The 23,309-nt window shown below is 41.4% G+C and overlaps 1 protein-coding gene across 4 annotated transcripts in view; it reads right to left on the bottom strand.

Annotated features, from left to right (window-relative positions):
* TMTC1 (transmembrane O-mannosyltransferase targeting cadherins 1) overlaps positions 1-21,916 on the bottom strand; it is a 281,634-nt gene extending 259,718 nt beyond the window's left edge. For all 4 annotated transcript variants that reach the window (XM_063672555.1, XM_054442887.2, XM_054442886.2 and 1 more), the window contains exons 1-2: positions 21,435-21,916; positions 5,801-5,978 (exon numbers count right to left, since the gene is read on the bottom strand). In XM_063672555.1, the coding sequence (XP_063528625.1) occupies positions 5,801-5,978; positions 21,435-21,736 (480 nt within the window). In that variant the 5' untranslated portion in view covers positions 21,737-21,916. The remainder of the gene's footprint in view (positions 1-5,800; positions 5,979-21,434) is intronic.
* Positions 21,917-23,309: the final 1,393 nt, after the last annotated feature.

The following is a 23,309-nucleotide window of genomic DNA, read 5'->3' on the forward strand; positions in this document are numbered from 1 at the left end:
TACTCGGGAGGCTGAGGTGAGTGGATTGCTTGATCCCAGGAGGTAGAGGCTGCAGTGAGCCGAGATCACGTCACTGCGCCCCAGCCTGGGCGACAGAGGAAGACCCTATCTCAAAAACTTAAAAACAAAATAAGCATGGAGGTAAACCATTCAAGGTCTGAATGTAGACTGCTCTTGCCATCTGAGATTTGGTTTTGTTATGTTTAAAATCCATGTAACACCCACTCCCTCAGGGTGGTTGTAATTCATGAGATGATATATACATAAAGGGCCTGCTGGATAAATGCTGGTGCACTTCTTTCTCCCCTTTTTTTTTCTTTTTTTCAGAGAAAGGGGGTGGAACTCTTAACACTGAGATAGGTTTTCCTGTGTGGCTTATGGAAATCATTTTTTTACTTTAAGGTTTACATGTACAGTATCTTAATTGCGAACTTTATTAGATAATCTAATGTATCTGTTAGTTAAAATCTACATAAAACATAACTCAATTATACACACACGGATGGACTGACAGCAAGTCACATATTGAGAAAAACTCCAGTCCTTCTTGCATTAAGAGAAAGCTGGAAAATGGCCAAAGAATACCATTGGCAATACAGAGCTGAAAGCTATTACCTGACGTGGCTGCTTGTACCACATGCTGTTCATTGATTCATTAATCTATAAGAAACTTGAGTACCAAATCAGGAAGACTGCATGACTCAAGAGACGAATGCAGTGACAGTGTGGTGTCGCCACAATGTCAAGGTTCAGCTCAGTCTCACAGTCTGTAAAGCCGAAGTGTATACAGGTCACCTGTAAGCCCAGATCTGCTCAGACTACACTACCACCTCCTTGAGCATTTAGCTCAGCATTACCTGCAAGTCTTCCTGAAGGTTAAACAGAGAGCCTAGCTCTCTAGCAACAGTCTTGAGATAAGCCTAAGCATCTGGACCGAGAAGGGTACTCATCACAGCACAAGTGATGTAGCCAACAGCAAGACTTGCAAGCTGTTACTGGGTATAGCAAGTTGGAATGAGGCAATCACAAGCTAGACAAGCTTAACTAATGTGTTAAAGGCGTCCTGCAGCCTGGCTTCTTGCATTGCAGCCAATTTGGAAGAGGCAACAGCAGACTGTGCCAGCTGGATGTGCCCAGATATAAAGAATGTAGTGTCCCTTGCAGGAGAAGCTCAAAGAGGGTGTTGAAATATTGGTGTAACATTGATAGGCTCTCTTGCCAGTCCAAACCACTAAGCATGCATTGAACACCTATTCTATACCCCGGTTGAACTGAGGTATTTGGGGCAAAAGGCTAGATATCTAAAAACAGGTGCTATAATAGTCATTAACTACTGTATGTCTAGACCAGCCATTCATTGTGATTCAATTAGTCAATATTGTCATGTTCAGTAAGTGTGTGTTTAACTCCAGTTAACAAACATTTTCCAAGTGCTTCCTCTTAGCTAGATCCTGTGCCAGTTGGAAACATACAATCAGCCTCAAGGAGTTTAACATCTGGTGGGGAGTCAAAAGAGGGTATTAAATAGCACACAAGGAAACTGCATACATCATAAGAGGAGAAACCATTACCAAGAGAAGACCGAAGAGATTAATTTTTACTCTAGGATCTAGGAAGGCTTCACAGGTCTGGCCATGTAAACTGTGACTTAAACATAGACAAGGAGGATTTCAGGAAGCTCAAGGCGAGGGAATGCTCAGCCTAGGCCTAGGAAGGAACAAAAATGCTTTGCAGGTGGAGGATACAAGAATGGCAGAGAAAGAGAGGTCTGGAGATACATGGAGTGCTTCTGGAAGGGGAGACCTAAGGTGATGAAGAGCATGGAGTAAATAAAGAAGTGAGGAGGGGCAATGGGAAGCAAAGATGGAACATTAAACTGGAGCCAGTTGATTTTATGACAATGTAGGCTTAATTGTAGGATGCTGGAAAGTACAAAAGCAACTGGTCAGTTCATGGTTAGTGAAAAATATATGCAAATGGCCAGCATGTATTTTAGCCTCAAACTACAGGTTTCCATTACCAACGTGGTGGCTATAACCTGGGAACTGCAGCCTCTAACAAATATTCAAACACTGGAAGGAGAAACATCAGTGAACATAATTGGATAGAATTCAAATAATGCAACAGCAGATCCTCTAGCAAGGTTAACACTATCACAGGCAGAAATTTCAAATTAGGAGTTAATTTGCTATAGAAACTTGTCTTTGGAATACCACCAATAATATTTACATAAAGTATACTATATGTATAAGGCTATTGGTATTTATTTTGTCTGTAAGAGTGAGTTCCATTAATGTCATAGCTACTGGGGAGGCTGAGGTGGGAGGATTGCTTGAGCCCAGGAAATTGGGGTTGCAGTAAGCTATGATCATGCCATTGCACCCCAGTCTGGGCTACAGGGTGAGACCCTGTCTCAAATAATAATATTAATAATTTATCTCTATATCTTCTGGGAAGTACATCTCTTTTTCTATTTCTCTTTCCTCCTCCTACTTAGAAACTTGAATTGAAATCCATGACTAAATAATAAGTCCCCCAATTTTACTTTGTCATGTAAATTGTTTTGTAGGCTAAATTTCTCTGCCTCCTTCTTACACTTCCCTCAGAATCTTATGAATGTAAGCATCCTCCCTAATATCCTTCCCTAAATAACTACCCAGCTCTTAGACTCCTCTGTCCCTTTCACTGTGTTACTATGGATTTTTTTTCAATTAGTACAAAAGCTTGTTGTAGCTTTTTTTTAAGGTCATTTTGCTAATAGGATTTTCCTCTTTTCTTAGGAACCAACCTTAACCAGTTCCTGATCATACTGCCAAAGGCTGCCTGTGTTTTATGCACTCTCTCTCTGATACCTCTGAATTGAAACTGTTATTGCCCTACTCATTTGTTCTTTCATGCAGCAATTGTCCCCAATATGCTCTAAGCACAGATTTCCAATTGTACATGAAGAATTATTTGTCAGAAATAAAATACTGTCTATGGTTTTATAGTAGAACATGCCATTGGCCCAGCATCACATATTCTATATGTCTAGTAGTAATAGTCTTTGATTATTTTTCTTAATATTCTATCCAAAAAGAACATTAAAAACTTAAGTATCTCTCTTATTTTTTTCAATTTATATCAAAAATTTTTAATCATAATTTTAAATACTTGAAAGGATCTAACTTCCTATGCATTGTAGATATTGACATTTCAAAATGAGGCCATAATGTTCCTATATTAAATTTACCAAATGTAATTTGAACACTCTAGCAACTTGAAGCTCATCATCTTCCATTTACCTAAACATGAATAGGCTCTTCTTTAATTGGTAGACACTTCATACCCTTTCTCCTTGAATTCATACTTTCATTGTATTTCCCCCTCATTTTTGCAAATTATATAGTTATGCTTAAAAATATTGTATTTATCATCCTTCTCCCTATAATAAAATATAATTAAATCTATATTTCAAATTTCTTTTGACCATAAGCCTCTAAGTGTTAAAATTTAAATTTTGTATTACTATTCCATTATTGTTAATTCACAGATATTTGATATATCATAAATAAAACAGAAAATGATAAATAATTAATAAATATTAAAAATCACCTCTTAATAATCTAGGTATAGCAGATTTCTTTTCAGTAAGTTCAGTTGTCTGTGGCTGAATCTTACCTTTTGTTAGACTATGACAGCAGGTACCAACTATTCCTAGCTTTCATCTTCATAGGATGTTCACATAAATAAGTGAAAATGGAAGTAGACCTGTTACAGCAATGACTTTATTCTTTGAACTCCAAGTTATTGGCTAATATCACATAATGATCTATCACCTCACATAATTTTTAATGATCTACGAACTGACAATGCAATCAAGTCCTCCTTTAATTTGGTTGAAAGCAAAGAATTTAACCATAACCATCATTAGAGTTACCTGTCATTACAGTCATTTACTGTCACAATTTCTTTTAAGTACAGCAGAAAAGCTTTACTGAGACTCACCAAAGGACTATTACTTATGCCTCATACTCATCCACTTAAAGGCACCTTGCTCAGTCTAAAATACTCACAAAGAGTTGGGAAAATGACCTTTCACAATGTAATTTTTTATAAAGTGATCTTTCTTCATCACCCAATCAAAATATATTTTTGTCAAAACTTTGAGCTTACAGATTTAGAATTTTGTTGGTGGAAAATGCCCATCGTATAGCCTGACAAACCAGTCCTCATCATCAAATCAACCGGTCAAATCAGACTTCTTGTGTCCATTCAAATAAACATACTATTATGCATCTCCATGACAACTATGTCACTTCTGAATTAGAACAGCAACACAGGCCACCATACCTTACTTCTAAGGCCATGTTATATTCTTCATAGAGATACGTGTTAGACAGGGAGAGATGTGAAGCCCTCCTTTGGGTTTGTGATGGCTCAATTGGAGGATGCCTTGCTGACACTGATACATCAGACTATTCCTTTGTAAGGTGCCTCAGAGGTTTGTACACCTGGGGCATAGTAAGATGCTGGTGTACACAAGGTATTCCTTAACTTTGTTAAAATGAGCAGAGGGCAACTGAGAAACAGAGAAGGGAGAAGGGAACCACCATGTCATCTTTACTGCAGGTGTGTACTCAGGCAGATCAGCTTCATGGAAGTGTCCAAAGAGATGCAAGCTGAAACTCTGGAAAAGAGTCTTGTAAAACTGTGGTGCCCATGGACCTCTCATCAAGTTTTCATCTACCCCTAGCCATGCACATCAAACAAACCAGCTGTATTTACTGAGCTGGGAAACAAAGTAGCTTAAAAATGCCATCTGATTCATGGAATGATTAAATAAATATTTTAAAGAGGGCCATAGCTATCAATACTTTTTTTTTTTGAGAAAGAGTCTCACTCTGTTGCCCAGGCTGGAGTACAGTGGTGCAATCTTGGCTCACTGCAACCTCCACCTCCTGGGTTCAAGTGATTCTCCTGCCTCAGCCTCTCAAGCAGCTGGAATTACAGGCACCCGCCACTACGCCAGGCTAAGTTTTTTTGTAATTTTAGTAGAGATGGGGTTTCACCATGTTGGCCAGGCTGGTCTTGAACTCCTGACATCAAGTGATCTGCCTGCCTCAGCCTCCCAAAGTGCTGGGATTACAGGCGTGAGCCACCACACCCAGCCAATACTTTTTAAACAAATTTTTCATCACCCACACAATAACTACCCTTCCTATTAAGCAACTTGGGAAACAATACGTAAGGCTCCTAAGTCTGTCCTTCTAACTTGAAGAATGTCAGTCTAATTTTTTATAGTCCTTCCCCAGCACTTATAGTTCTGCGTAATAAACATTATAAAATAAAGCACAGTGAGAAAAGGTAAAATATAAATGTGGAACAGGAACAATGACTCAGCATGCTAAGTGTGTCAAATGGCCCTTGCTGCTTAAAACACATTAGGACTTAAATTATCTGCAAATACAAAACTGAACAAACTGTGGCCATTCATTACTACCTGCAATAATAACAGCGGCTATTTAGAAAAGCAGTTAAATCCAGGAGGTGCAATAAAACCAACTTGAACACTCAAAAGGAAAAGTTGCCAACCAAAATCATTTATATATAAAGATAAACACTTTAGTAAAGCGAACTCACGTGTTTTTGAAAAGGAAAAAAGATCAGTTTAGTTTACATGTAAATATCTATATACACACACATATCTACATATACACACATATTTACATGCTATATATATGTGTGTATACATGTATACACGTATACATACACACACATATTCATATTCGTTATTTCACTGAGATCCAATTACACTTACCGCCTCAGTATGAACAGGATGTACAGCAAAAAGCAATGCCGTTACAAAAGCAAGTCCACGATTCTTGAAGACAGTTTTATCACAGGTGTACATCAGCACAAGGGTCACTAAGCAGTGTAAAATTATATTTACTGCATGAAAGTAGAATGGGTTCATACCAGTCAAAAATACGTTTAGCCTGTAAAAAAAGAAAAAAGAAAAAAACTGCATTAGCTACAAACGCAACATAAACACAAGGAAAGCAGAAGGAATCCATCATTTAAAAAGATAAGCTATTAGATTAATGATTTTTAAATGATTGCCAACATTGGGTTATTTTTTAGCCTTGGGTATGTATCACATTTTTCCTACTTCAGAATTGTGCCATGTACAGAAATCCATGCATATACAATACAATATTATTTCAGGGAACTTTGGTCTCACTGAGAAGGCAAGCAAACAGGTGCTGAGCCTGTTTTTCCATCACTCCATGGCTAATGCAAATACGCCCCCTTAATATTCTTGTTTTCATTGCTGGCTCTTCCCAAGCAACTGAGTGTTGAAAGGGAAGTCCAAAGGGCCATGGGTCAGAGCCACATACACCGGAGATGAACAGAAACCATGAAACTACGATTATAGTCACAGTTGGGACAAATGAAGTATGAATGTGTTCTCTCACCCATGGTGCCACCAGGAACCAGGTTTCTAGATTATGCACCTGGAAGCATCACCTAATTACCACCCCACAAAGGAAGCTTTAGGGAACCTACAAGTTATTACCAGCTGCAGCTGAAATGAAAGGATGAGCAAAAGCATCATGTTCCAGAATGTGTATTAAATGTTTTTAACATAAATTCCCACAGATCTCAGTACCTGATTTCTAATACTGTGACAAAGCAATTAAAAGGGAACCACAAAGGGAAGGAAAACTAATTATTCAACATCTTAAAAAAATACTTTCATGAGACAGAAATGCAGAATAGACAGATTTCTGAAGGTTGCCTTAAATTTAATAACAGGACGTAATACACCCAACTGATTCTGTGGGGTTACAGAAAAAAAAAAACACTTGCACAAGGTATGGTCCTTTCCAGGGAGCACTGACACCCTAAGTGGTACTGCCTACAGTTGTCTGTATTCTAGTCCATTTTACCAAAACAGCAATCCCAGGTCTTCAATTCTCAGGCCTTTGATCTGCTTCTCTTATAGAAATAGCTCCTCTTTGCCAAAACAACTAAGAATGAAAAAGTCAGCTTTAGAGATGACATACGTGTATTCTAAATAATTGACGTAATTCATGCACAGCTTTAATCTACAGAATTTTAAGCATCTCAAGATTTATTTGGACATATGAATGCAAGTGTCATAGTTACTAATAAACTCCATTTTCACTCCCACTGAAGTAATCAGAGTCTTAACTAAGCCTAGAAAACTAAATTGTTGTATTGGATCCAACTCCAGGGCTCTGATGCAAGATTTGACTCAGCTGTATGTTGGCAGACTCACGAGTCTGCACACACCCCAGCATCCTCAATACAGGATCCTGGTGGGAAATTGCCCATCCAGAGGGAAAAAGGAATAGGCAGTGAACTAGAAAACTCATAGGTCCAACAAAGCGGGGAGACCAGCATGCCATTCCTGTATAGAAACACACACGAGGCAGCAGAACTGCTTGAAGTCAGAAAGCTTGGGATGGGATAATAGTTAAGGAAGGTCAAGACCAAGTCCATGTCCTTGGAGAACTTGGATGCAGTTCCCTAAGAGTCCATCCCTCTGAGACTGATTTTACACTGCGTTCCACTTCAGCAGGCTGAGCTTTCCAGACTAAGCCATTCATTTAAAATTAATTCACACCACTGACAAGGATGAGAGAAAACAGGCAATCTCACATCTGGTTGGTAGGTGTCCAAGTTGGAAGGTCTCTTGGTTGGCAACATGCATCCGAGGCTTTAAAAGGTATGCACTTTTGACTGAAAATTCCACTTCCAGGAATTTTCCATAAAGAAGTAACGAGAAAAGTTTGTATAAAATATATATAAACTATATATACATAAGTATATATACAAATACATATATATGTACATATACATATAAAAGATGTTAGAGTGAATGTACAAGAATGCATCCCACAGTGTAAATGGTAAAAATGGCAATAGTGAGAAAGGCAAGACATCTAACAAGCCAAATCCTTGATAAATTTGACTATTTCCATGGATCCTAAAATTTAGATAATAAATTTGGATCACAAATAATAGCACCATTTCTTTAAAAAGAACAAAAGGCTTATTTTTGCAAAGTATTTATTATTCAACCATTCAAAAACTGAAAAGCATCACTAAAGATGGCATTATTACTATGTTACCCATACTCTTATCAGGTATTTAACATATATTCCTTTCTCCTTCCAAAAACAGTATAAAATGGTAGGCATGAATCACCTTTGTGGTTCATATGCGTCATATCTGAAAATGTCCAAGCGTTATCCATGTTATTTCTTGAACTTAGTCAAAATCTGAAAAAATACTTCTGTGAGACAGACGTGCAGAATAGAGAGACTTCTGATGGTTGGCTTAAATTTAATAACAGGCCCTAACGCACCTAATTGCATCTGTGGGGTTATAGAAAAAACACGCTTGCACAAGGTATCGTTCATGCATCAGAAGCTTAAAAAGGTACACACCAGAATGCCTAGTGTATGAAGTGAATTCAATTAGATCCCAAAATATAAAATAAATTGCTGAATGAGGAACCCCCGCAGTAATGACACAATGCTGTGAAAGTCCCTTACCTGGAACCTAACATTGGTGAATCTAAGCTTTAAGAAATCACCCTGAATCTGGAGTTAGGAATATTTTCAAAATATCTAAAAAGATGGAGAGTGAATTCTCCAAATTACAGACAAGTGAGCTTGAGACAAAATGCTAACGAAAGCTTCTAGCGTATTCTACATGTGATCACAGAGAAAAGAAGCTCTGTTTCTGGGAGATAATATGGGTTCACAAAAAGGGGGTTCACTGATTAACCTCATAATTTAATAGAAAAGGGGATGTGATGGGTGCATCACATCTTTATTTTAACAAAGGCATTTATCAAAATCTCTCAAAATCTCCCTGCAAACAAGATAGCCTAAGATAGATTTGTAGCAAACACCAAGAGTAGTGAATAATAAATCAATGTCTCCTTGGACTGAGATCTCCAGTGTATGTCACAGGGTTCTGATATTACCTCTGTTCTGTCCAATATTTTTATCAAAGGTTTAATGAAACTATACAGTGTACACTTATCAAGATACAAAATGCCTTTATCTGGAAAGGAGAGTTAATGTACCAGAAGAAGAACTAACTGACATTCACAAAGAGTTTAAATGGCTGAAACTGTTAGCTAATTCTAACAGGATTAGACAGAATAGTGGTAAGAGTAAAGGCTCACATGGGGATATAAAAGACAACAAAATACTTGCAATCTAGATTGAAACTGTACATAGGTTATTGCCCTGGGGCTTTTATTTGCCTTCAACACAGAGTTAATGTGTGTCAGTTATCAAAACAGACCAAACCACACAGACAGGGAACTGCACAAGTCAAACAATTTTTCATTTCAATTTACACAATCAGGTATTTATTAAGCACATACTACATGTCAGATATGATTCAGGGCCCAGAGATACAAAGAGAAGTAAGACGTGGCATCTGTTCCCAAAGAGTTAATAGCATAGTAGGAGCAGGCAAGGTAATCAAACAGCTAATTAAATGTTAAGGAATTCTGGCAGTGGGAGAACTTACCAGGTGCAGAGATGGGGAAGAGGGAGGTATTCTACCTGAGGATGGGAGAGGCAAGATAGGTGGTATCCAATGTGGGGCAGCAGACAGTCAGAGGGCTTTTTAAACACAGAGCACCTTCACAGGAGAACTTCAGGATGCTAAGCGGGGAGGGAAGACCCTCAGAAATGATGCCTCTTGAATGTACCTTTGAGGAAATGGAAGATGCTCAGCCTAGAGAAAGATGACAGAAATAATGCCAAGTTCTCCAGGGGAAAAGATCTTTGCCATATTTATGGCTACATCCACAGTGTCTAGCACAATGCCTCATTCATGATTATCACACAATAAGCATTCAGATGAATGAATAAACATGAATGAATGAATGAACGAAAAGCAATGCTAAAGGAATGCATTTATTCTAAGTAGCTCCCTAAGGGGAAACTACAATCCAATAAAGATGTTGCAAACTGTCTTCCCAAAGGCTAGGTTTAGCCTGCAGGTTGTTCTGTTTTACTTTCATACCTCTTTTTTATTTACCAGGGTTTTAAAAACAGGTGGCTTCATATAAAAATTTCCAGCTTCTCTTGAAATATTAGAAGACCTGACAACTCTGGGCCTACATGGCTGCATAGAAATATCTGTGTGCCCATCTCGAGAGGACAAGGGCTCACAATTTGCCATAGTCTCTACCAATTCCTATCATATTCTTAATCTGAAGGCATTCATTTATCATTATATGCACAATTTTTTTTGTACAGTAAAGAGGAAAGTGAAATATTTCTTGAGCCTACATGACTATCATACATGGGCAATAAGACAGTCAAAATGACTGCTTGAAGAAAAATGGGAGAAAGCATATTTCTGGAAGAGGAGAATATTCCCATGTGCCTAAAATGCAAAGTATTACAACATAACCTCACATCCAGCTCACTTCACTCACTCTAAGATCAGCCTGACCCTTTTAGCATTTGAATTTTCAACTTTTAATATGCAAAGTACTGAGAGGCAGGCTTCAGCTCAAAGTCGGAAGTAACACTGAAGCTAGCACACATTTAAAGATTTAAAATTATATCAGGTGATGGGATAACCAGAAATGTCCACAAAGAAGTATGATGACAATCCACATGAAATACCATCTAAAAAGAACATCTCAGTTTCTATATCACCCTGAATGTACCCCTTTGAAAGTATTTAACCAATTTTTAAAAAAACTCATTAACTATATTCCTCAAATGTTTTTCATACACTATAGGAGACTAATTTCTTTTTGTCATTGTAACCATCTCACTCAGCACACAATAGATTCTAAATGAAAATTTACGAACTTACATTAAGTTGCAGTTGGAAAAGATCATCTTTCCCTTTGACTTCAAGAATCTCTCATTTTATTTGGTATAGGCTTCATTCTTCATTTAAAACTAGGCCAAGCAGTAGGAAATAAAATAATATTTTCTGAAATAATCTTAATAGCCATCTCTCACTATCTGAAAACCTTCCAGAGTTTGGCAAATATGGACCCAAATCGCTCCTTCTCCATCTGAACTCCCTCTGCCTTCCTGTAAAACTTCCCAGAAATGTAGGGCCATGAGTTCTCAGATAAGCTGGTTTGCAGCATTGCCATATCCCTTCCCAGGAAAGGGCACGGGGTCACAAAATCTGGCACCAAAGGGGGTTGTGGGGTGGAGAGAAAGGGAGAAGAAAGAGTTGTTGGCTGCCCTCTGCTTCCTCACTCCCACAGCCTGGAGCTTAAGATAAACCCCATCACTGTCTTTTAAGTTTCTTCTTTGACAATAGCTCTGATTTAGGAAAAACAAAACAAAACAAAACAGTAACAGTCTGTATTTGTGAAATAGAGACACACAGTAGGGGATATACTAGAGTCCTTCCTCAAAAGGACCCCAACTCCATGTAATCAAATGGCTCTACCTCAAGGAACTGGCATAGGTCTGCAAACTGTGTAAGACATCATGACTCTCCATGTGGTGACCCAAGCCTGATTCCTGGCCCTGAAGCTGGAGTTTTCCTGGAATAAATTTTAGCAAAATTTTAGAGGGCTGCCCATCTACTTCATTCCTAGGGAAAATATGATTAATTAGCCACCAATGATCGCTGCAGGTCAAAACATTCTGATTATCACTGTGTCTCAGAGGCCCATTATGATCAAGGCATTCACCTTGTCTTTGGCAGCTAAGCTCTGCCACTTGGTCTTTGGTACTCCAGGATCCCATAACCCCATGAAGTCAGAAAGTCCACCTCAATGGCAGCATCTCCTACATCACACCTGGCCTACAGAAGAGATCCAACAAAGAGCTTCTTGAAGTTGCAGGTGCTCCTTCACCAATGTAATTCTCAATGCCTCAAAAAAGGGAAAGTCATCTGGCCCTCTCTGGGAATACAGTGGAGTCAGGAGTGTGTGTGTGTGTGTGCAGGTGGCATGTGATAAACGCATGCCAGCATTCCTATCTCAATGAGGCTTTGCGTTCCTTTCTCTACATTATGCCAGGGAGATTTTCGCATCTCAACCTCATTAAACATGGGCCCCCATGAGTCCCAGTGGTTCTCAAGTGTCTTAATCATCTGGTTTGGTAGCTACAATTGTTGATTCTCCGATCCCATCCCAAGATATTCCAAGGCAGTAGATCTAAATTAGGGCCCAGAGATCTGCCCCCAAGCAACCCAAGTGATTCAAAGTCAGGTGATACTCAGAACAATGAGAGACAGGTTTCAAAGCTTAAGGGAAGGCTGTTAGGATTGCCCAGCTTTCCAGAAAAGCCCAGATTTCTCAGCAGTAACACAAAGAATAGAGTACATTCTTTTCCAAAGAAATACAAACCAGGGAAAATAAAAATTAAAAGTACCCCTTTATTATCTGTTTCTGGTGTCTCCAGTGTTGGGTTCTCCAACACTTTCAGCACGGGTTTCCACAGCCCAATGCTAAGCACACGCACATTCTCCTGTCTTCCTCTATTACTGTTCATCTTTCTTTTTCCCAACCTCTTGCCATCATTACAGATCTCAAATGCTTATAAGAGGTTTCTATAGTCTTCTTAGATTATTCAACCAATAAATAACAACAACTGGTTCTTCTCATTTTTCCTCTAAGGCAAATCCCTTTGGCCCTCAATCATTTTGGTTGCTCTTCTTCTGCATTCCCTTCAGTATCAGGAATAAATCAGCAAATCATCATCGCTTAATGTATCTGAAGTACAAAATGATGTAGTTCCCAGGCACCAATGCAAACAACAGTCCAGAGGGGAGATTGACACTCTGCAGCCAAAGCAAAATTCATGGCTTTGATTTGAGTTCAATGCATCACATCCTTATCGGGCTACGAGGAAGCTGCTCCATAGGAAAGCTGCCCCATGGGAAGGGAGGTTATTGTCACTGTTACATTAGTACTAGAGTAATAGCACAGTTATTAGAGTAATAACTGTACCAAAGAAAGGGTAAGAAAACTGAAGGCAGGAAGATCAGTAAATATATCTGGAAGGCAGCAAGTCCCGGAAGAAAATCCTCAAAAAGAGAGCCAGCAAATAATAAAAATTAGGACAGACCAAGGCCAAATATTTTAGTTTTAACTGAGCTGTCAATTTTTAGCATTTTTTTTTAAATGTGTGTTTGGTGTTTGGTGGAGTGCCTGAGTGTAATGCAGTTCTGACATCAACTTCCCAGAATGAACAAAAACTCCCAGTTGAGGGCAAAGTCATCCACAAAACTCCTCACACTTCAGACATCAGCCACAAGTTCCTCAGGCCACCAGTACTTCTGACCAACTGGCTGCATAATCAGGGCCTCCCACAACTACCTCAGGTTCATTCATTCATTAGAACAACTCAGAGAAATCGAGTAACCCCTATACTTATGGCTATAGTTTTCTTATAAAGGATACAAGTCAGGACCAGCCAAAGGAAGAAACCTATGGGACAAGGTCCAGGAGGGTCCTGAGCATAAATGTTCTGTTTCTTCAGGATGTTTCACCCTCCTAGCACATCAAGGTATGATTACCTACCAGGGAAGTTCAAGCAAACTTCAGGTCCAAAGTTTTTATTGGGGGTCCCAGTATGTAGGCATGACTGATTGAAATCACTGATCACATAACAATTCAATTTTCAGCCCCTCTTCCCTCCTAGGAGGTTGAGATATAGGAGTGATATCACATGCCTCACAGCCCCAACCCTCTAATCATATAATTGGTCTTTACACCACAGCCAGCCCTCATCCTATAACCATCTAGGAGTCCACCATGAGTCAACTCCTCCTTAGCATAAACTTAGGTGTGATCCCAGGAGTCCATCATGAATAATAAAGAAACTCCTCTCACTTGGGAAATTCCAAGGGATCAGAAGTTTCCTCCCAAGAATCCAGCACGAAGACCAGAAAAAAATCACTGTCATGTTAGTTTCTCTGATAACATATTTTCAGGTCCTTGTACTCCACTTGATCCAACAAGGCCATTCCTTATAGAAAGCATAGGCATGGATGAATCTTAGGACCCTGAGATTGGAGTGTAGCGAGAACCCCCTATAATTCTGGGTTTTGAAGGTACAGCTGCTGTTTCTCACCTTGAACTTTGCAGCAAGCATCCACCAACCATTTGTGCTGCAACCTGCCACCTAAGAAGAGTAAGGTCCAAAAGCGCTACAGAACTTCATTCTCTACATAGAGTTACAGTCCCAGCAAGTTCCAATAGAAATTCAAAGTCATCCCTTTCAGAATCTCTCAGCAAACAGAACCCACTGGTATCCTCTGTATATATCTAAGGAAATTCCTAGTCTGCCTCCACTTTTCTCTTTGAGAAAGAAAGAACAAAGGTAAATTAGTGAAAAAGTAAAGCAAGCAGACTTTTTCTCTACATTATAATCATGTAGCCTTACCTTAGTATTTACCTGAAAAATTTGAGCATTCACAAAAAGGATTTATTCATTCTTTAAAAAATTAATTTATTTTTAATTGACAAATAATATTACTTCTTTCAGTGATAATTCTTGAGTCCCTACTTTGCAAGCCAGGCTTAGTTCTAGGTGCTAGAGATAAATCTCATGGAGTTTACACTGTAGCGAGGGGAGGTAAAAATCAACAATAAAAATGTTGCTAGACAGCATCATTTAGGGCAAAGCAGGGTAAGGAAATAAGGGTAAAACACAGAGGAGTGTTTGCTACTTTAGATCACCTGGCCACCAGGGAAGGCCTCTGGGATGAAGTGACATTTAGGCAGAAACCAAAGGTGGTAAGCACATAAGCCCGGCACAGATCTGGGGAAAAGCATTCAGGAAGAACCACCAATACATGCAAGGCCTTTGGTAGCAGTGGGTTTGGCCTGTGCAAAGAACAAGGGCTCTGGAATGCTGGTGGAGAGAATGAGGTGGAGATTGGTAGACTAGGGATCAGAGAGGTAGCCAGAGGTCAGATCAAACAGGACTTCATAGAACAGAAACTGTATCTTATTATTTGGGAAAGAAACACTGCCGTTGTGTGGGCATGATCAGGTATTCCTTATCCCCACCCCCCCAGCCTTTTTATTTTTTTTTTAACAGAGTCTCGCTCTGTTGCCAGGCTGGAGTGCAGTGGTGCGATCTTGGCTCACTGAAACCTCTGCCTCCCAGGTTCGAGCAATTGTCCTGCCTCAGCCTCCCGAGCAGCTGGGATTACAGGTGCATGCCACCATGCCCAGCTAATTTTTGTATTTTTAGTAGAGATGGGGTTTCACCATGTTGGCCAGGATGGGTTTGATCTCTTGACCTAGTGATCTGCCCACCTCAGTCTCCCAAAGTGCTGGAATCACAGGCATGAGCCACCGTGCCCGACCTCCTTACCCCTCTCTTTAAGTGAGATGATGACATACTCAAAGTTAGGAAAAATATGAATGTAACTCCAAAGAAAGATAGAAAAGACATTGGTTGGTAATAATAGACTGCTTCGGAAGGTGACTTCCAAGCCTTCATTCAGGGACTCACCTATAAAAACCCTCATGAGTCCAAAAATATATTCCTCTCACTTTCCATCCCTCCTACACTACCAGACTGTAGTCTAAAGTATATCCTACTAGATTATAATCACAACCTCCACCTCTTGGAGCTTCCAAGATAACCTTAGGGTGGCATAAAATTTTCAAAGGCAGTTTTTCATTTTTCTTTATAAAATTTTTCTCGCCTCCAATCACATTTTCCCTTGGTTATTTCTGTCACTGAACATCCTAGACAATCTAGTCAAACATCCCTAGAGAATCTTCACTTGTCTCCTATGATAGACTTAGAAAACAAACTTATCAGCCTTGTGGCAACAGGCTGTGTCAAAATGAAATCCCACCCAAGTCGAATGAAAAGGAATAGAACCAAAAGAAACATATCACCATTTCTTTAAGGTTGTGGGCATGGAGGTTAGTTAGTGCTTATTTTCATGGTTGGCATACTATTCGTAACTAAAAGATGCAAACTGCTGCAAAAAACTTTCAAGATCGAACATTAAAATGCTGCAAATTCCTACAGCTGCACATATTAAGATAGTCTATTTTTTGGCTCTGACATTTTAAACCACCCACTTTCACTCTTATGGTTTATATTACCATCAGAAGCTCTTAATAAAATAAAACATTATAGCAAATATAATCTAATAGGCTAAACACACAGAGAAAGAATCAGGAGTTTAAAGTCCTTTAATTTGCTTAGTTTCCCCATCTTTATCATTAAAAAATCATCGGTTCTTGCTTGTTGAAGCAGACTTCCACCTGCTTACTGAATGGAATGGCACTGCGAACAATTCAGCGGTATCTTCTTCCCAAGAGAAGGGGCGGGGATAAAATTAAAAAGCTAAGTTTATTTTAAACAATTCTGGACCATTTTTCAAGGGAGGGGTTATGGACATCATAGAGTTTGGTTCTGTGTCAATTCACCATCTACAGAGTAGCTTAATGCATTTCTCTTTATTTCAGGCTTACAAACAGGTCATGGCCAGGGAAGGAAAAAGAAGCAAAAAAAAAAAAAAGTTACTGCTGCAGAGTCACAGATGTTTTGATTCTGTACCACTATGGTCCAAAAATACTCCTGCACGCCCTTGGGCACGATCTTATGAAAAGACTGAATCTGAGATTTGATTGGAAACAGAAATTCATTATAATTCTAAATTCACTTCAAGGAACACAAAGAGATGGTGATTTGTATCAGTTAGGGTTTGACTAGAAAAGCAGAGCCACCATGAGTGATTCAGAAGAAGGGATGTACTATGGGGATCTGACCTTTTACAATTGCTGGGGCTGGTTAAATAGCCTATGTAAGTGTGATGCTTCTGTGTCTATTATCCAAGTTGAAAGCCAGCAGGGCAGCAGGGCCATTCTGGAAGAGAGGGTGAATGGACTTGAAGTAGGGGGAAGCAAAGGCAAAATGGAACCCACAAGGATGAGCTAAAAATACATGTCTGTTTCCCACTGCCTTTAAGGCTTTAACAATGCAAGAGGCTTGCAAAAAGACTGGCACTCTTTCCTGCAGAGCTGCATACACACCTGCACCATGATTCCAAGTAGCTGAAAGACGAGATCTAGAGAGCACTGGAGGAGCTGAGGGCCTGGGTGCTGCTGCAAACCAACAGCATGTTCACCAACATTTCTGTGACAAACTGCACGAGGCCTGGCAGCAACAAAACCTATGCCAACCTTCTGAATGTGATCTCAGCCACTTCACTTTCACCTTCCAGATCTTGCAGAAATTTTTCTTATGGTCAGCCCTAACCCAGATCATCTTGCATAGGCAATTCTAAGAAACATAGTCCCAACTTAGCTAAAGTGACATAGTGCAAAGCCACTACATCTTGGTAAGCTGCTTTCATATTCCATTGTCCCATCCCCTCAAAACTGGTAGAAGTAGATGGTCTGTAACCCATTTCCTCATTTCAAATTTTAGCTCATTTCTTATTTGAAAAAATATATAATTAGTATCTTTACTACCTAAGCAAGCACTTTTATTATTTATTAGTATACAAGCAATCACCTTTATAGGAAAAAGTATTATGCATCTATAAATTACATTTATTCTTAAGGAAATTTCTAGCTCTCAATATGCGTGAGATACATTCAATGAATCAAAAATCAACTTACATTTTAATAAAAAATATGTTTGGAGTTTTGCACTGAGAAAGGTCCTGTGAGGAGGACAAAAAGACAAGCTACAGAGTGGGAGAAAATATTTACCAATCACTTACTTGACAAAGTACATGTATCTAGAATATATAAAGAACTTCAATACACAACATTTAAAAAAACACTTAAAAATGGACAAAAGACACAAAGGCACATTTATCAAACTCTTTGGTTTAATATCAGATGTTTAATAGCTTCACCCATTAGGGAATGGTAAATTAATGAGGTACATATATAGGTGTGATATCGCTACATACCTATCAGAATGGCTACAGTAAAAAACAGCAACAACAATACAAAGTGCTGGCAGAAATGCACAGAAACTGGATTACTCAGACACTGCAGCTAGGAACATCTGGAAAACAGTATGGCAGCTTCATATAAAGCATATGAACATGCAGCCACCATATGGCCCAGCAACTGGACTCCTGGGCATTTAGACCAGAGAAATAAAAATTTATGTTTACATAAAAACCCGTAAGTGAATTTTTATAGCAGCTTTATTTGTAATAGCCAAAAGTTGGAAACAACCCAGATGTCCCCAACAGGTGAATGGTTATACAAACTGTGGTATATCTATACAATGGAATACAACTCAGCAATAAAAAGGAACAAACTATGGATACATGCAACAGCCTGAATGAAGATCCAGAGACACGCTGAGTGCAAGAAGCCAATCTCAATAGGTTACATACTATGTGATTCCATTTATAGACAGTATTAAAATGACAAAATGATAAAAATGGAGAATAGATTCATGGTTGTTATGGATTTGGGTGAGGGGATTATGGATTAGGCAGTTTTTATAGATTAGGTGTCCATGATTGCAATAAAGAAGTACCGAGGATCCCTGGAACGGAATTGTTCTGTATCTTGACTGTGGAGGTAATCTCTGAAATCTACACATAAGATAAAGCTGCATAGAACTAAATACACACTTAGTAAAATAAAAAAAAAAACACAAAAGTACATATAAAATGGGTGAAATCTGACTAAATGCTGTAGATTGCATCAATATCAGTTTCCTGGTTGTAATATTATACCATAATAATACAGGATGTTACCATTGGGGGAAATGGATAGAGTAGAAGGAATCTCTATATTATTATTTAAAACTGCATGGGAATGCACAATTATATTAAAAAAAGTTTTTAAAACGGGTTTGAAATCTCAAAGCTTTTGCTCAAACAAGCATAATTTAAGATACAGTTAAAATGGTTTGCACATATTTAAAGGCCCCTTCAATTGTGTTTTCTCTAACTATCTAAAATAAAAATCATAAAGACGTAATCTATGTGAAGTATCTAGGCCAATGCTTGGTTCATAGCGAATAGTTAATAAATATGGTTTTCTGTCCTTCCTTGTACCATCCTGTAGAATTGTATGGTTCTAAAATCACTGATGTCCTCCAGCTTCATGCTATCGCACTAGAAGATGCAGTTTCACCTCAGGTGACTATAAAGAAAACTGTCCAGTCTTATTTAAATCAATGCATGTGAGGACAGAAAGACTACTTAACGTTCTCTTTCTGAAGAGGCAGTTATCTCTTTCCAATTAGTGCTGTTTCTCTTCTAGATTTGCAACTCAATCTTCTCAAAAAAAGAGTGTATCTTTCATAGGCAGTAGCACAGAATATACAGCAAGCCATGCCTCTTAGATACCAAGCTGCTTGTTACAATCAATGATTACCGCAAGAGTCCCTCAGCTCTCTTCCTCCTGAATCTCCCAACTCTCCTTTGCCCTTGTTCTGTCAACCCCTAGCCAATTTTCCTCTTGATCAATGGTCTTACTTTTTTGTCTACTCCCTCCACCCCTCCCTTAGGTGCTTGCTGTCTCCATTATGAAGAAAAATAAAACATTTTAGGTGAGGTACAGTAGCTAAATATGCCCACAAGCCCAGCATATTGGGAGGCTGAGGCTTAAGGATCACTTAGCCCAGGAGTTCAACACCGGCCTAGACAACATAAAAGACCCCATATCTACAAAAAAATTTTAAAAATATATCTGGGTGCACGGCATGTGCCAATAGTTCCAGCTACTTGGGAGGCTGAGGCAGGAGAATTGCTTATGCCCAGGAGTTTCAGGCTACAGTGAGCAATAATCGTGCCACTGCACTCCAGGCTGGAGGACACAGTGAGATCCCATCTCAAAAAAGAAAAAAGGAGAAAAGACAGAGAAAAAAGAAGAAAACCTTCTAGAAAGTCAAGAAGTGAAAACACCCTTCCCTACTCTCCAGCAAGTAGGCACAGGCATTTGACTCTCCCCTTTTTAATTGAAAAATACTCAGACCTGTGACCAGGATGGTCTCCACGGCTGTTACAAAGATAGCAAGCACATCTCATGCTGTGAACTTGCACATCTTAAATTAACCGACAACCCTGACTGTAATAAATGAAAAAGCAGGTCAATCTAGAAGTGAAACATTTATATTTGTCCCACGGAGATTTTAAGAAACATCTGGGAAACTGAATAACGAGCTTAGCCGAGGTTATCTTTCAGAAAACGAGAACAACTTTCTAAGAGGACAAATGTCTATAACATATTCTCTTCAAAGTCAAATATGTAATTTTCTCACTCTCCTTAAAAACATTAAACTTTCAGTGGAAGACGTAAGTCAGAAGCCCATGAATTGTTGCCGATTGCTATGGTTTCCTTTTCTGAGTCATCAGAGACACCTGTCAAGAGGCCTAAGCCTCTCAGCCAGAGCAGGCTTTTCAAGCTGCCAACCCAGTCTCAAATAATCATTACCATAAACACGGGTTCCTATTACACCCGTTGGAAAAAAGGCTTAAAACGCCGATAAAAGCGCACCAATATTATTTCAACAGTTTTGACCGGCGCGTTAAAATGAGCTTCAATGCTGAGCCACATTATAAAGGGTTGAGCCAAGCTCCTGATTGTGTAAGATAGCATTTCCCTTAAATGAGCGCTTCTCTTCTTTCCTCAGAAGCTAGGCTTCTTTTCAAATTAAAGAAAATACTCCACCCCACAAAAACCTGGCATATTCTCGGTTCCCTTTACACTTATTCACACCAGAAACGCTGAATCATGACTCCGAGGTTGTAAAAGAAAAACTATGTCGGCTGGGGCCCCAGGGTCCCTGGAGAAGCCTAGGCTCTGCGTTACTTCTCTCTGCACCTTCTAAAGTCTAGATCCAGAGAGGTCTGGCAGATTGGAGAGCCTCTGGGAGCAGCCAAGGGTGCAAGACAGGGGCTGGGGGGCTCGGGAGAGTCTTCTGCTCCCTCTCCTGAACCCACGCAGCCCTGTCAGCTCAAGGCTCCCGCCTCGTCTCATCTGAACGAAACCCTTAAGAGGCTGATACACTTCTCATCTGCAAAGCTGCCCAACAGCCTCCGAGAAATTCTCAACTTGGAAGCATCGCCACCACCGCCACCCCTCCGGAACCCTCTGGGTCCGCGCTAGTCCCACTTGGTCACGATCCGGCAGGCGATGGGGTGCGGAGGCGGTTCCACCAGCCCGCTCCCAGCCCTGCCTTGAGAGAGAAGCCCGCTGAGAGCGCAGACACTTGAGAAACTCGATCCCAACTCCCCAGCCGGCGCCTCCCGAACCGCCCCGAGAGCCCAGATTAGCCGGGCAGTGGATCCCGGAGCAAAGTGCCATGCACATCCTGGAGAGGAGGGAGGCGTGGAGGGAAAGGGCGGCAAAAGTGAAATGCCCCCAAGTCAGTCCCGCAACTTCTCCCGGTCCGAGCGACGGGCGGAGGGTAGAGGAGGCAGCGGCGGCTAGCGCGAGGTGAGGGACTCACTTGAAGGTGAGGACGCAGAGCGGCCGGTAGGACTTGTGGCTGGTGTTCTCGGCCATGCCCTTGCCCCAGAAGTCGTTGGTGAAGATGCCCCAGCGGAGCGGGGCGCCGGGCCGCACGTCGGGGTTGTTCACGATCGCCCACACGTCGTCGTGCACGAACTCGCCCTGCAGGGAGCGGCCGTAGCACAGGCAGCTTGCCCCGGCCAGCAGCGCCGCGGCCCCGGCCGGCGCGAGCCCGCAGCCCCGCCGCCGGGAGGGTGTGCGGTCCCCGCCGCCGCCTCGGGCAGAGGTGGTCACCACCATCGCGCCGCCGCCGCCGCTGCTGCCCTGGCCTCTCCCGGGCGTCTGGCATCCTCCCCTACCGGGGCCCCGGCGGCGCGCGGCTGCTGCCCGGAGGGGGGCTCGGGCATGGTGCTGCGGCAGCTGGACCCGCCGCGAGCTCCCCGCGCTCCGCCGCCGCCTGCGCCGCGGAGTTGGCCCAGCTGCAAATAAACAGCAGTCCCCCCGCCTCCCCCGGCCATCGCCACCTCCTCCGCCCCACTGCGCATGCCCGCTCGCTCTCTCTTCCACCCCCCCAATCCCGGGACGCCGGCCGGTTCCCCCGCACAGCCCGGCGCCCTCTGCCCCCGGCCCGCCTCGCGTGCAGGTGGACCGGGGTTCGCGGCGCGCGGCTGCCCGGGAGCTGTGGGGAAAGGCACCCCAGGTTCCCACTTGCGGTGTCGGGTTGTGCTCACCCCCACGCCCCCGCCCCCGCCGCTATCCTTCTCACCCCAATGGGGCTTGGAAGGGGTACATCTGGCGGACCCCTCCCGGGGGAACCAGGCGGGTTTAGCAGGTGCGCAGTGTGGAACCCCCACACCCACCTTCCAGGGAGAAAAGTGCCGCTGTTTCCTGGGAAGTTCCCGGCTTTTCAGCACCCGGGACAACAGCAGCGGCGCCCGGGGAGACGCTCTCCACCCGCCCCGCGCTCGCGTCCGGTCGCCGGCTCCGTGCTTTCCTGCCCGGGCTTTCTCTCACCCGCCCGGCGCTGCGTCCCGCTTGGCGGAGGAACCCGCGGGGACGGGGAGCACCTTCCTCAAAGCCAGGAGAAGGGGTCTCCCTGGACAAGGACATCCTGCTCGCCCTGCCTGGGTGTGTTCAGAGGCGCCACCGGCTCTTTAACTTTACAGCCCCTTTCTTGGCCCGCACTTATAAAAAGTACCAGGTTCGAGCTTTGGTTTGGGCCTGGGAGCCGAATTGGCTTCTGAAACATTTCTTATTTTATTATTTGCTCAAGATAATTTGGGAGATGCCAAGCAAACTACTTTTTCTTTCTATCTAGCTGGATCACTTGGGTCTCATTATTTCCTGGGCTGTGGGCCTGTTTGAACTGTTCCTGCTAATTCATTACAGGGCGGCGAAGAAGGTGGGGATGGGGGGATGGGGAGGTGGGGCGGGGGGGAGGATTTGTATTAGGGCCTCTGGCTTTGGCTCCTAAACTTCCTGTCTTTCTGAAAGATTGTTTTCTTTTTTAAAATACTAATTTTAATAATATATCCCAGAGTGATGATTACTAGAATTTCTCCAGGTCTGAAAATTCTATTTGTTCTTTCAGGTACCTTGTAAATTTCTATTGCTGAGTGTTAGAAGTTATCAGGAATTTGACACATCCAGATAGAAAAACTGAAAATAAAAAGTCACCCTTTTATTCTCGTCCTCCCCAAATCCTTAAAAAGCTCACCGACATAATCCAGAAATTGTTCCTCTGCTATGAGTATTTGTGTGGCTCTTTACTGTAACAAGTTACTTTTTAAAAAATTTTAAGACATCTGAGCAGTTGAAAAGTCAATGAATTAAGATAAACTTATTGTAACTCAAAGTACGTTTCACCCATTTT

The sequence above is a fragment of the Pongo pygmaeus genome, chromosome 10, assembly GCF_028885625.2.
Source record: "Pongo pygmaeus isolate AG05252 chromosome 10, NHGRI_mPonPyg2-v2.0_pri, whole genome shotgun sequence".
NCBI lineage: Eukaryota > Metazoa > Chordata > Mammalia > Primates > Hominidae > Pongo > Pongo pygmaeus.